We start from the raw sequence: 15450 nt of genomic DNA, 5'->3' as shown, positions 1-15450 counted from the left end.
AGGGAGTGAAATGTAGCATTTTAACTGATTTAGTAGCTATGTTAGTGCATATATATGTATATAGAACAGAAAGCTTTACAAAACAGGAAAAAGGTCTCACTAATATTGTCTCTAGCAGCGAGAAGAAATTGTGCTTTCAGGACATTTTTAGAGTTCCTACAGAAATTCACCTATCCTAACTTCAGTCTAATAGTCACCTTAGAATCTCTTTATTATCGATGGAGAGAAACAGGCACCTCCAGAAGTTGAGTTGTCCAGCCCATCTCAGACTGACATGAATGAACCTCTCAGGGTATTTATTTCCTGGCCTTGCCTTGCCTACAAAGGCCACCTGAAGTGACAAACTGAGATGTGCAGTTTTTATGTGCACGAGGTTATAAGGCTTCCTCTGTCCTTATGACACGGGTCATTCCCCCACTACTGGAATTCCTTCAAGGCTTTCATTAGTTTTCTTCTTAATTAACTCGTGCATCCTAATATTGAAGCATAGCCCATCCTCAGCAACAAGATAATAAAATATTCTTGTAATACTCATATTTTTAAGTCTTTTTCATTAACTTATTGTTTACTTCTTATATAAGGTAGTCCAACTTTTCCAAGTTTTGCACAAAAAAAGTCCCATCTACTTCTCTTTAAGGTCTTGCAACGCAAAACATAAATCAAATCTTTGTTTGTGCTAAATGATAGCAAAACCCTCTCCTACCTTCCCCTGCTGTATCTTTACTTACACCGGAAAGAAAATACTCCTTAAAAGAAAAAAAACACTTTCTGAAACGAATGATACATTAATATTAAGAAAATAATGACTTTACCTATTATAACGTGCATGCCAAGTCGTGCCAAATGCTTCACAGTTTGGTAACCAATTCCTTTAGCACCTCCAGTCACTATAGCAACCTTTCCATTTTGTGTAGGGAAAACTGTATGAAGAAAAAGAAATAACGCACGGTTAGTTCACAATAGTAACACACTTGAGAAGTTAAGATGTATTTTAAAGAGGCGTACACTTAACAGGCCACTCAAATCGGGCCAGTAAACAGTCTCAGAAGCAAACTCTGTACGGAAATAAAAACTGTAGCACATCCGCCATTATTTACTGCACTAGACCGAAGGTGGCAGACAAAAGACGAACCCCCAGTTCAGAAAGTTTCTCATTTCTATTTGCGTACGTTTTGCCATCCTGCAGGAACCTGCCCTTCAACATTTTCACCTTAACTTTGGTACAGAGCAAGGCGACAGCCGACACGAGTCAGCTCAGGGACGGTTTACTTCACACGCACAGGGTGAAAAATTCAGTCATCGGCAACAAGGCACCCTGCAGACTTCTGGAACGAGGAAGGACAGGCCTCCGCCGGTAACACAGGGAAACAGCAAACAGCTCAAAGACAGAATCACAGAATCACAGAATCACTAAGGTTGGAAAGGGCCTTCAAGATCATCAAGTCCAACCATTAATCCAGCACCACCATGTTCCCTAAAATGACACGTTCTAAAGGGCAGGAGCTGGTTGGCCTAATTTACCTGCGTAACTGAGCGTTCCCGTATTAAAAATCACAGCCTCCTGGCCCCCAAAGGAAGGAGGGGGGCGATTTTTTGCATGAGAAACCCCTCCTGCTTTTCCCACCCACCCCCGAAGCCAGCGTCCCACACCGCCTCCGCCCAACAAGCACTCCTCACCCCAAGGCAACACGCAGCCTGGCGGGTCCGGCACGCTCCCCAGACCCCGCTGCTAGGGACTGCTTCGACCGACGGCCCGCGGCTCCCGCGTCCCCAGGCAGCCCTTCGACCGCCGAGCGAGCCGAAAAGCGGCTGGGACGGCCCCGGCGGGGCGGCCGCCGTCCCGGCTGCGAGCTCTCACGCGAGCCGCAGGTTGCCCGACGCATCCCTCCGAGATGGAGGGAGCCCTCCCGCCAAAGGAGAGCAAAGGTGGTTTAATTTAACTGCTTGGGGGAGGCACGAATTCGGTCAAGTATCAAATATGACTTTTTGATGAGGCGGCGCATCTTGCATGCGAAGCACCGTGCGGTCTTCAGGCGAGGGAGGCGAATTTCTGCTTGCTTTTTAGAAGAAGCTGCTAGGTATTTGTACAGGGAAAACAGCACCGAATATTTCCTTTTGCCACAGTGCAGTGTCCGTGGGCAATGCTATAGATAACAAATGTTAAAAAGATGCTGACTTTCATCTATCAAAGGACTTTCTATCTTGATTTCTAGGTTTTTAGGATGTTGCTTTGTTGTACAACACAAGCTCATATTTTATATGGTTATGAAACACAGAACTAGCGCTGATACAAGCTGCTTTCTTCACAGCAACTTCAAAAAGGACCCAGATTTCACCTTTTCCAAAATACATCGTTCCTTCCAGCACAATTCAACATGAGTTTCTGTTCTCTTTAGGTAACAACATGATTCTTCCCATCCACGCAAAGTGAGAATTGTTTGCAAGTATTTGAAAGTTAATTCCTATTACAGTGATATCCATGCATGTAAGTGTCCTAATATACATAATTCAAGCTAAATAAAACTTTGCTGAGAGCTTTTCTAAGGGGTTTCAGTTCAGTTATAAGCGGTCCTGCAGTCTCCACCAAAAATATTTCTCATAACAAACTCTGAGTAAGATGCCAACATTGTTTTCAGTAGTTAAGCCTAGAAATTAAAGCTAGACTTGACACTAAATACTTGGGTAAATTGTCCACTCTGGGTAGTATTTTCTAACTGCTTATTACTTCACCAGACTTGGCCTTTTTAGATTACGTTTCCCATGTCTGTTCTCTGTCAGTGAAGCAGAAAAAAGGGAAAAAAAAAAATGTTTTTGCAGTTTTCAAAAATGCAGACAGGAAACAAAGACTTTAAAGAGGAAGAAAAATAAATGTTCTTACTGTGAAACAAGTTGTTGTCACCTCTGTGAGAACAGCCCTTCTGCCTCAGCGTGACCGGATATGCTGGAAATTTGGCAAGGATATATAATCTCAAGTCCTTTCAGCCATTCAGTGAATAATCACTGCCTGAATGATTTGTGTTCGTAAAAAAGGGGACCAGTATGTGCCCACTGTTCAGCATTTTAGACCACATGAAAACACGAAGGCATTGCCTTGTGCCAAAGGCGTGCTGAGAGGAGACAGGTCTCTTAACCAGGAACAGGCCAACACTTTGCAAGACGGCAGACAAATCTGAAACAAATGCCTTTTTGAGCTTTTCTTAGCACAAAAAGTCCAAGACACTGAAAAATGAACTCTTGCAAAGCAAGAATTTCTTCTGTCACTCGAGTCCATGCTGCAAGAGCTATTCTGAGACCTCTCCTGAGGGGTCAAACAGCTGTAAATCCATGCAAGGAGCACTGGCACTGTCTTGGTCTTAATGTAGAAAAGGCCATTTCTGGCCACAAAAAATACATGTGTGAATTTTGCATGTGGTAACTGCATATGCACTTGTAAAAAAAACTCATCAAGAAGGCAGTAACGTGAGCTGAAGACCACTAAGTAACTTCTTTTAAAGTTTAGTTAATCCAGTCACAAACTACATTGAAAATTCTGCTGATACATGATAGAGCGAGTTGCACAAATATGAAGTTTGCTTTGTCCCCAGAGCTCACTCTCCCCATTTGTCTTTCATCAAATTTCACCTGTGCATTGAGGTATGGAATCTGGTGAAAGAAAATGAAAATTAAGTGATTTCCATTTTTGTTTATTTCACTATAGCTGAAAACACATACTCTAACACCAACAAAAGCAAGTTCCTCAAAAGAAGTAGCTTTCCTTTGGGCCTGAGTACCTTCTCCTCCTCTTCTGCCTCCCCGTGCCTGCTCTTGCTTCCTCCCCTCTCGCCACATTGCCAACCTGACGTCTGGATTTCACATGCTGCATACAGGTGCTGTCACTCATTGCCATTATTGCACCACTATATCTACCTCCCCAACAGGAAGTGACATTTAGTGCAAAGTTAATCCACTTAGAAAAAAATGAATGAAAGAAAGGGAGAGAAAGATGTTGGGACTGGGGAAGGGGCAATAACAGGAAGGAAACATGGGAAGTCAGAAGAGCAAAGTGGTAGCAAGTATCACTGCGATGAAACGCTCCTTAGCAGAGGACAATGAAAGAAAATGGCTGGTCCTGTCCTGTCCTTGAGGGCTGCAAAGAAAAAGACAATTTTTGGTCCAAGAACCGCTCAGGTACATAACCAACGTGCAAAGAAGAGCATGTCAGATGGACAGACTCTACTGCAGAGATGCATTCTGTGAGAACCTATATTCCTGAGAACTTTTAAACAGGCCTGTTTGTAGCAGATAGCTGCGAGGACCTAAGAAAGCACGCAGGGGAGGGAGAAATGAGGGCTGCAGACACATGTATAAATGGCCAGTATCCATTTTATTTAGAACAGGTACAGTATACAGCTTCCACAGAGCATGGTTTTGAATAGACACAACACTGCATGTCACATCTCAGTATATCGTCACTCTTCATAGAAAGTGGGAAGCACAAAGAGAAAAACTGAAACATATCTTTGGGGGAAAGAAAAAAATCTAAAAAAATAACCCCCTCAATTAATTCTTAATTTTTGTTTTTATTAAACTTAATTTTAATCTGCCAAAAAGGTGTACTGTTTCCACCAAGACAGATCATAGAATCATAGAATCACAGAAGAGTGTGTGTTGGAAGGGACCTTCCAAGGCCATTTAGTCCAACCCCCCTGCAATTAGCAGGGACATCTGCAACTAGACCAGGTTGCTCAGAGCCCCATCCAGCATCACCTTCAATGTTGCCAGGGATGGGGCATCTGCCACTTCTCTGGACAGCCTGTGCCAGGGTTTCACCACCCTTGTGGTGAAAAACTTCTTCCTTAGACCTAGTCTAAATCTGCCCTCTTTTACTTTACCCCTTTACCCCTTGTCCTATAGCCACAGGCCCTGCTAAAAAGTCTGTCCCCATCTTTCTTATAAGCCCCCTTCAAGTACTGTCTGGCTGCAATAAAGTCTCCCTGGAGCCTTCTCTTCTCCAGGCTGGACAACCCCAACTCTCTCAGCCTGTCCTCAGAGAAGAGGTGTTCCAGCCCTCTGATCATTTTTGTGTCCCTCCTCTTCACCCTCTCCAACAGGTCCATGTCTTTCCTGTGCTGAGGGCTCCAGAGCTGGACGCAGGACTCCAGGTGGGGTCTCACCAGAGCGGAGTAGAGAGGCAGAATCACTTCCCTCAACCTGCTGGCCACGCTGCTTTGGATGAAGCCCAGGATATGGTCAGCCTTCTGGGCTGCGAGCGCACACTGCCGGCTATTGAATCTCCATGAAAATGAGACGCTGCTAGTTCTTACATCAGTAAGAACTGTAAGGCCACGTGTGTAAGCCAGCAGCAATTACAGTGAAAGGCAGTCTACTGGTGCCCTGTTCCCACTAGAACTCCACTGTCAGGTAGAGTTTGTGAAACACCCAGATTTTCAGTGTGAAAACACCTCTTCCGTGACGAAAACCAACATCAAACTTTCAAATCAGACCTGGGCTCAACCTGGTTTTCCAGCAGATCCTGGTTTATTTTGTGCGAGAGGTTGAGCCGAGTGTGGCTGAAGGCTGGGAGCTCCTTGGGCAGGAGGCAGTGGAGACCCACCAGCTTCACCATGCCGGGGAGGTTCCCTCTGGTGTTTCTTGCACCGCATGTAAAACACCCCAGCTCCCTCTCTGCCTCTGCTCCTGGTAAGTAGGTAGATACTGATCTCAATTACAGAGGCATAATGGCAGTGATCTCACCATGGGACATGAGAACCGTACAGCCCTGGTGCTAATGAAATCCCCTGACCAAGCACTAGCTGGTAATTTCCCTTTGTGTTCGAAGAAACCAGCCTGCAGTCCCGGAGTGCTGCTTTATCACAGCCAAGTCTGAGAGAGGCTTCTCCCTGGCTGCAGGTTCTGCCTGCTTCCCAACGTATTTGGAAGAAATAAGCCTGTGTACCTTGCAAGTGGATTAAGCTAAAGAAAAAAAAAACCCGACAGATTTATTCCGTAATAAATATGTCCAGATATGAAGCTATTTTAAAATAACTATTGTCCTTTTAAATATGCTTCTCCTTAATCTGAAATAACTTCCATGTACAGAGACATCCTCACACACAGTTGATACTACAAACAATTTAAGGCAATTATGTATTTTTTAAAAAATACTGATTTTCAAGGGACTCTTGAAGAGGGCTGTCAAGATGCCTCTGCAACTACCAAGACCACAGAGAAATAAAACAGACTGCAGACCCATATCAATGACCACTTCCATATCAATGACCAGTTGCTGACAGCAAAATCTCAGCCCTGGGGTAGGGATGGGGGTAACTGAAGCAGCCAAATCAAAACAGAGGACTTCAACTGTCATCCTTGCAGAAGGGTACGATGTGAACACAGACAATGCAAACCTCAGAAGAGCTCCCCTTAAGAGTTGCTTGCTTTGGTAAAAAAAGAAAAAAAAAAAGAAGAAAAAAGTATTAAAAGTTTATTAAAAGCAAATTGCATGAAATTTTTACAAAGTTCCACCTCCTACCCTATTATTCCAGCATCTGCGTTGTGGAACATCATGAGTCATGTGAACATTAAAATATAATATCTTTATATTAATCTCTTCATTAAACCCTCTTTTTAAGACATTGAAGGCCAAAGGCAGAATTTAGATTGCCTGAATCAGTCTCCAGTCCTTAACAGGCGAGAAAGACGAGCACTGCTGAAGGCATCCAAAGAGCTCCTCAGAGGGGCCACCCAAGAGGTGCCACGCTGGGACCTGCCTGCACCTCCTGAACTGGGCCCTGAGCACAGGGACTTCGGTGGCATTTCTGCTTGCGGCAGGTACACCCATCCCGAAAAGTTGGTTTGGCGGTGCAGTATGGGATGTCATGTATTCCGAGTGACCTGTGTCACATACCCCACTCCTGGTGCCGCCAATGAAAGCCACCCTGGCCAACAAGCATTTTTGTGACCATGTATGACCACTAGCCCCAATCCAGCTTGCGTATAAATCGAGTCCCACCAGAGACCATTTTCAGTCCTCCTTTGGAGCAGCGGGTCTCCAACATGAGGTCCTCCCCGTGGCAAGGAATGCCGACCACAGGTACTCCTCAAGGCTGAGTGCCCTTACTTGTGTGTGTGAACTGTACGGACATTTGTCTCAATAAATTGCAGTTAATTGTGGTTTCATCTCCAGTGGTCAGTGGTTTTGGCCTGTGATAGCACTGAAGAGACCCCCGCAGACAAATCCTAACAGTTATTCTTTTCCTTCCTCCTGTAACTGAATAATTTACATGCAAATATTATGCCTGAAGGTAACTGGCAGAACCACAGATGGAAAAAAAAAAAAGGAAAAAGTGAAAAGAAGCCACAATGAATATTTAGTTTGATGACAGAATAACAAGTGCCAAGTTTGGAGCTGTTCTTCTATAGGAACCCCAAGTGAGAAAAAAAGGGCAAACTGTCATTGTCAGTCCTCATCTAATGCCACAGGACATGCACAATCAGGTTTTTCTAGTTGGCTAAAGAATTCATATAGCTCAGTCTACCACCGAATTATGGAGCAGTTTTTCCCTATCACAAAACACTCCGTCTCTTTTCCCCCGATTTACACTGTGGCAGTGCTGAGATTATAGCCATTAAGCTCCCTTTCAAGGCAGATTTAGAAAAATAATTCCTTTGCGACTCCGAGAGGCAATCAGTAGACCACTGGGGAATCCACGCAGCTTTCCGCAATAGCCTTTTGTTTCAGCCTTACAGTAACTTATCCGTAAACTTCCATCTTGGCAGAAAACAGAGTAGTAAACAGAGAGTAAACAGGGTCCAGACTCTAAAAGTCATTCCAGGACTATCTCAATAGAAGACAATTTCAGGTACTCAAGTCCTGAGGAATAAACCAGTCAATCTTTTTTTTTTTTTTCTTGTATGACACCATCTTTCACCAGCAAAAAAGCTGCAGGTCCTAAGCCTGTGCAGATGATCTTTCATATGCAAATGGTCTTCCCAAATTTGCACACCAAAATCTTTTCTGCCTCTGCTGCTTCCTATCACTTTCCTAAGGAACATCAATATGCAATCAAGATTGAAGGCTTTTAAGGCTGGAAACCAGGTAGGTGGCAACCAGCCTGACTAGTCCTTCTGTGAAAAGGTATCCTGCTGGTTTCAGCAGTTGCAAGCTATCAGACCTTCTGCTGATGAGCAACTGTCATGCGCACATGCAGATCCGCTGGCACATGACCAGCGCGTCCAACGTACCTCGAACCGATGGACGCATTGTGTAAGGGCGATTTCTTTGCCCAGGGCGCACATCTGTTTCCAAGCACAACACGAATTTTGCCCCAGCTAGGTGACAAGCCTCCTAGCTTTTGTCTTACTTTACTTTTGTAGAAGAAGTGAAAGTCAGGAATCACGAGGAAACAGAGGTACCGGAGACAGGCTGGCCCTGCAGTTACTCATGGGAAGGGAAAGGTGTTGAAGAACCAGAACAGCAGGAGAAACCAAACCATGGAAATGTGTCCCTTACCCTACAAACACATAGTATCTCAAGGTGCTATGAATGGAACAGCAGCAGCCAGATGGCTGTAAGAATTTCAGCAGCCAGGGGAAGACCTAATTTAAGAAGCCTCCTACACAGCCACTGATAGGGAAGACGGATTGTTAACAAAGGCTCACAAAAGCACAGCAAAAACCCTGGCATCCATAAGACCAATTTTCTTGTTTAACCATTGCACAAGGTCCACATGGGTCCTAAAACGCTGAGTGCCAACGAACCAACAAATAATAACTCACACTTACCAATGCTGGACATTCACAAAAGCTCAATCCCCTGTATTCAGGCTGGGATATCCGACACGGGAATACACGAGCAGCCTGTGCCCTGTGAAACGGACATTTCCAAAACTGGGCAGAGCTCCCACACAGAGGCAGCACGGGCAGTCACGGGACCAGCAGCAGCAATTTGCCTGGGCTGCCTGGACACCCGGGAACCCAACCAGTCGTAACTCAATCCAAGGTACCGGGTATCCAGCATGTCCAAACAAATGGCCAAAGCTCAGCAAGGCAGCAAATGACACGAAAGCAGGAGAATCGGCAGCTACGCCAACTAGAAAAGCAGCGTTCCCACCAGCTAAGGAGCTAATGCGCATCGTCGTCCCTTCCCGACCTCGTCAACATGGGAACAAGTGACATCTTTTCAGAGTTAGCAGCAAACATCTGCTGAGCCAGACTAATTAATTTTTTTTTAATTGCCAGTGAAAACAACTGAAAAAAAACCCCAAATTTAATCCTGCTGTACGTTTATAGCATTTGTTTAGCTTTTCCACAAGCATGCCAGCTTGCTTATAGGGGACAGAGTGATAACATTTGCAGGCAAGATGACAAGCCCTTCACAGAATACAAGTTCCCAAAATCAGTTCCAGGACTCATCCCCAGATATCTCATTTAACACATGGGAAAGCCATACTACAAAGGATTAATAAGCGGAATAGCTCCTCCTCCCTCTAATTTTTCATCTCATGAACACACTGGGGAGCCTTGGGAGGTATTAGATAGCAACAAGTATTATTAGAGTTCAATATCACAAGACTGGAGCACCAGTATCCACAGCAAGACCTAACTATAGCAAAAGAAATCCACATACTAGAAAAGATGCAAGATAAAGTGGTGCAGCAGTAAGAAGAAAGTTATGATGCCAGCATTACAGCACTGAAAGAAATTTTCTTTTGCTAAAGAAAAATAACGATATCCTAAATAAGGCAGCTTTTCAGAGCAACAGTTTTTGGCACTCAAAAATCAAAGTCCTGTGATAAGAGATCTCTCCAGCAACAATGGGAAGGTGGGGTGGAAAGCTGCACTAAAAATTTCATTTGCATGACACACCTATCTGCATTTCTTCTAGTGATTCTTGGAAAGACAGGATAAATGCAGATAAAGGGAGAAGTGTGTGTGGAAGGCAGGGTGTGGAAGGGGAAGGAGAAGGAAGTATTAGACTTTCAAAGACACAGGAAAAAGAAAGCTTTTTTCCAAGACGACCTCATTTTCAAGTGCTTCAACACCCTTTCCCCTCTCTGCACTTTCCCCCCTACTTCCAAGCAGTAATAAACTTCTGTGAACTGCTACAAACTTCTGCTATAAACTTCTTTAGCTGAGAGAGACGCATCTCTAAGCAATTAAATACACCTCAACCATAAATCTCTTTGTGGTGGTGCTATCCTCAAGGCAAAAAAAAGGTCCAGCGAGGAGACCTGCACAGTCCACTTGGCCTGTGGCTGCTTACGGATGCAAATCAACCACAATTCGGTGCGGGGAAGATGGTGTAAGTTAAGGCACTGTAACCGCAGACTGGTAGAAAAGTAAGCCATGGCTATTGCCCAAGTCATCTGAAAAAATATTTCCTCTGTACTTGCGCATGTATTTTCAGTGCCCTGTTTTCTAGAGCGTATGACGGGATCATGTGCAAGTAAAGAAGTCCTGCCTGGTTATGAGAGCCAAGGGACGCTGCATTTTCACACAGCTTTCAACTACAGCCTGAGTGCGTCTGGTTTATTTGTCAAATAAGATCCTCAGTAATATTGATCCTGGACTTTGTAATGCTTCTAGACTTGTCAGAAGGGCTGCACACAGAAGAAGATAATTGCCATTTTCAAAAACAGTATAGATGGTAATTTTCTGAACTGATTTAAGCTGTCTTGCTCTGACTGTGAAGAACATTTTCCTCCAATAAACCCTACGCAGACCTTGTGCATCAGGCTCATTGATCACATGAAAAAACATTGAATGTTGCCTCCCCAAGAAGGAAGGGGCTGGGAATGGAGAAAACTAAAGAGGATGGGAAGTTTTCCTGCCATTTCTGAACTGAGTTTCTCTAAGACAATGGGGAACATGGCTGCATTGAAAAATGGTTTGATGAAACATATATCTGATCTTTTTACAATACAAGTTCAGGCTGATTTTGACAGAGATATTAGGAAATTTGATCCCAACAAATATGGAGCTGCCCTAAGGTAAAAGAAAGCAAAAGTAGCAGGGAGGGTGCAGTTCCCAGGTCCATTCTCGGGTACTTTGTTCCTTTAGCCAAAATCCAGCTAAAGATAAGAGATTTGAATCTAATTTTTATGAGTGCCAAATAGATTGAAGACACCATTATACAAATCAGACAGTTGGGAAATACCACAGTGCACTATTAAAATCTGCTAAAAATTAATCAGGAATCCAGGTTTGTCCACAATCCACTCTGGGAGTAAAGTTCCCAGCCAAATGTGTAGGAATAGGAGAGCACTAGGTCCCTGGGTGGGGATGGAGGGAGACAGAGAGAGAGAGGGGGGAAAAAAAAAAAAGAAATGGCAAAGTTGCCTTAGATCTATAAGTATAAATTATATTAGTGAAATTATGACTCTGCAAGTTCCAGGTAGGCATCGAGCAACTTCCTTCGCTTGGAAGGGAGGGCTCTGCGGCCGCACAGCCGGCTAGGAGAGGCGTGCGGGACACCGCCGCGCTCTGACAGCAGCGGCAGCGGCAGGGCACAGCGCGAATTCGGCTCAGCCGAGGCGATCAGTACGTGAGCAGTGCACTTCGTGAAAACCTAACGCGGGGTTTTGTGAAATAAGGGCAAGATGCTTGTTGCAATAATATGAAGAAATCCCGACAATTCCTTACAGTATACTGGACAGCCACAGCCTGCACGTGAAAGATTACCGGATTTGTTAAAAATACCAGGAGAAGGAACTCGACACTAGCTCCAAGAAGAAAGTAACCATGTCCTACATATGCATCTATTTAAAGGATCCATTTACCCATATAATTTCTTACATGGGAAAATACTATCACAAGAATAGAGAAGGACATATTTCCATTTGCCATGTATTCTCTGCCCTGCTTAATTCCTTTTATATATTTACCTATTAAATCTTACTCTTTGGCTTTCTTCTCTTTCACTCCAGTCACACTGAAGATAGGGAAGTTATATACAGGTGTATCTTTAAATCAAGAAAAAGCATCTGGTTATCTTTTGAACAGATTTACTGATACTTACTCCCATACTCCCTCCCTCTGGGCAAGTGTAACTGTGCAATACCTCGGGCAATGTCATTTTATGTAAAACTTCCCAATGCTCTTCAAGTCATGTCATCTTGTAATTATATTTTTTTCCTGTTGTGAAATAAGAGATGAAAAAGAGGAGCTCATCCCAGGAGATTTAAATAGGGGTAATGGAAATAGCTCTGCATAGTCTAGTACCTGCAGAATGAATTTTCCCATCCTGCAAAAGTTAGAGACATTAGGAATTTGTTTTTTCCATTCTATGTCAGGAACTGAAGACTGTCCAGGCTCCAAGCTTTTACAAACAGCTAACAAGTAGATGCAGCTCCATCTTAGAATGGTTTACATCCCTTGGGATGTAAGAAACCATTTCAAGTCCTTCCTCTCAGTTATACCCTGAGCATACGAAAGCCTTCCTGGCATAACTCCCAACCTAACAGAGGAAAGTTTCAGTTTCACCAAACATTTGCCATTTAAAGCCACTTTTCCCTGCTGCAAAAGTCCCCAATAAATGTAACATTTCTCGACATCATGCTCAGAAATCCAGTGATCGATTTGTAAGAAGTCGTAAATAGAAAATAAGGTGAAATGTAAGTAATGTCAGAAAATGTCTTCTCTCAGAACAACCACATCCCAGCTATCTCAAAAAACCTGAAAAACACTTATCTGGATGAAATATGGCACAAAGTTCCTAAGGTTTTAAAATTTCTTGTCTAACTGTGAAACATTAGCATTTAGGTTATAGTTTTGACCTAAAAACCAGGGCGATGACAGTGAATTTGGAACGCTAAAGAAAAAAATAATCAGCAAAGAGGGACGTGCCTGTTACTCCATTACGAACTAAGTAAATGTCACAACTGGTTGCAACGCAGAAACCTCATTTCAGAAGACTGTAAATGCTGGGGTGGTTGTTTCACAACAAAGAGACCTCAGTAAAAAAAGAAAAACCCAACAAAAAAACAACCCAGTTGCTGCTCCTGATTTAATCCCAAATAACGCAGAAATCAAGCCGAGCAGGCAAGCCCTCACACTTTGCATGGAAGAAAGGTTCTGTCATAAACCTTCCAGTCTGAAGAATATTTACAGTACCTAAATCTCAGAAAATGCTGAAACTCAGATATTCATCAGCACTTTCATATGCAGAAACTGAAGCAAAGAGTGATCTCTTTACTTATGGTCAAACAGGAAAGATCAATCTACTTCTGGTCAAACTGGAAATCCAAACCAAAAGCGAAATATTGCTACCTGCTTTTTAGCATATCACCACAGGAATTAAAAAGCCAACAGAAAATAATGTATGCTTTGCACTATGATCTATACTTTTCAAAAGATGAAGTATTCTATTTTTAATTTTCAAGACAGCATTGACAGTATTATCATATTCCTAGACAGTACAGGATATCGTACCACAACCCCCAAGATCATCTTTACAGCTTCCGCTTTTACTGCTTGTAAATTCCAACGCCTCTGATTCTGACCACACGCTATTAAAAGACTGAATTAAACATTCCATCACTTCTTGCTCAGAGAGCAGATGGAGAGATACAGCGGGGCAACCAACACATCGGAAAAGTCGATTCTTTAAACATTCCCTTATTATATTAGATTCCTGGGCCAGGGGGGTGGGAAAGAGAAAAAAAGTTGGCAAGATCATTAAGAGCAGTTTAAACTGCATCTCCTCTCTTCCCAGAGACAAAGTGATTTCCATATCCCAATCAAGCTGAAGAGCATCCAGCTGAAGGTCACATTCAGATCTGCCTCTTGCAGCCAACAGAATGCTCTGCTGCCACTTAAACAGTCCCCTTTGCTCCCCGTGGCTTCAGCGTGACACTATTTCCATCAGACATAAGTAAGTAAGCAGAAGTCACGAGTTGGTACACAGAACTTAAAAGGTAATTGAAAGTTTCTGGAGTACTTCACTTCAGAACCCTGTGCAATCACTTGTGAACTGAAGTGCTTGTTATCATATACAAATCTCCAGTAATTAGAATCAGGAAAAGAGCTACAAGGTGATTAGAGTTTATTGGGAAAAATCTAGTTAACAGGAAGCGTAGCACATAAACCAATCGGTGCTTAAAGCTACCTGCAATTAATTAAAATACAAAATGTTAAAAAGCACATTTCCATATTTAAAGTCTTCAGAAGCAACTAACGATCAGAAGCCATTACGGCATTGACATTAATGTGAGATAACCCTCAGGTACTACTGGCTTAATAAAAAAGATGGAAAATAGCCTTAACATCCTTTTCTCTCCCTCTCTGCCCTACTTCCACATCCTTCAAACCAGTCCCTGGCTCATACATTTATCTCTTCAGCTAGCCGGCGCCTGGCAGAGACTCCGGACGGTGGCAAAGGCTGTCGGCAGATCGACACTCCTGCGGGTGCCCATCTGCCCCGCAGGTGTACGCACCCAAAGCAGCGGCTCCAAGGAAAGCAAGGCTCACCTTGCTCGCGTGGGACAAGAGCACGTCGATGGGGCAGACGCTCGTGGGGCTGCGCAGCCCGGAGGAGCTGCCCCGTGCGGGGCCTTTTTTAAAGAGAGCTCTTCTTTTAGGTGGGAGTTTTACAGAAGGCCCCCAAGCCTCTGGACGGAGCTGGTTTTTGTATGCAAAACTGCTTAAAAACCAACTCTAACCTGGAATGAGAAAGTACAAAGGGTAGGCACACGTTTTGTCTCCAAGACAACTATAACATTTGTTTTCCAAAGATGGAATTTTATTCATTTTTCTCTTTGATAACAGGAGCAGGGCAGGGGTTTCAAATGGAGTATGAAAGTCCGAGTACAGAAATATCTTGACTGTACTATATATAATTTCCTAATTCTCTCCCAACAGTCCTTTTCTAGGAAAAGACTGATTTCTTTTCAGACTCCTCTTTCTTAAAACACATTGAATTGATCTCTTACACACTTTCTTTCAATTTTCACCTTTCTTGTTCCTTGTAAAAGATGCACCAAAGTTTTCACGAGGAAGGTAGCTGCTTTGCAATAGACAGAAAATTGTTGTGAAAGACTTTTTTTTTAAATTAGACATTTTTATTCCTCAGCGAAAAACTAATTTTTGAATGAAACTTCACAGGCCATTAATCTAATGCAAATTTATGGGACTCAGGGAATTAGTTAACTTAAAAGAGCAGCTACTGTGCATGCTCTATAATTGCTCTTCATCAAAATTGTCAAAGATTTTTAATATGCAGAGTTGCCACACAGATTAAAAGCTCTCAAAGTATGTCTCCATATAAGATAAGTCATTATCTGCTATTAATATTTCAATTAGAGAGTAACACACGCTCCTCTAAAGAAACGCAACTGCTCACAAAATGAGTCCCATTATTGATAATGCTCCAGGAATATGACACAAATGTCCTATTTTTACTCCTATATGTAATAACTTCCTATAAATAGCTTTCCAAATTTTTAAGGGAAAAGCTCATTTCATACAGAAACG

General features: G+C 43.1%; 1 protein-coding gene across 1 annotated transcript in view; it reads right to left on the bottom strand.

Annotated features, from left to right (window-relative positions):
• DHRSX (dehydrogenase/reductase X-linked) overlaps window positions 1-15450 on the bottom strand; it is a gene marked incomplete at its 3' end in the record, with an annotated part of 174489 nt that overhangs the window by 134813 nt on the left and 24226 nt on the right. The window contains 1 exon segment of the mRNA XM_082009356.1: window positions 813-920. Coding sequence (XP_081865482.1) covers window positions 813-920 — 108 coding nt within the window.

This window comes from Phaethon aethereus, assembly GCF_964289735.1.
Source record: "Phaethon aethereus genome assembly, chromosome: 1".
NCBI classification, from domain to species: domain Eukaryota; kingdom Metazoa; phylum Chordata; class Aves; order Phaethontiformes; family Phaethontidae; genus Phaethon; species Phaethon aethereus.
Note: the sequence above shows the minus strand (reverse complement) of the source record. Positions and strands in the feature narration are given on the sequence as shown.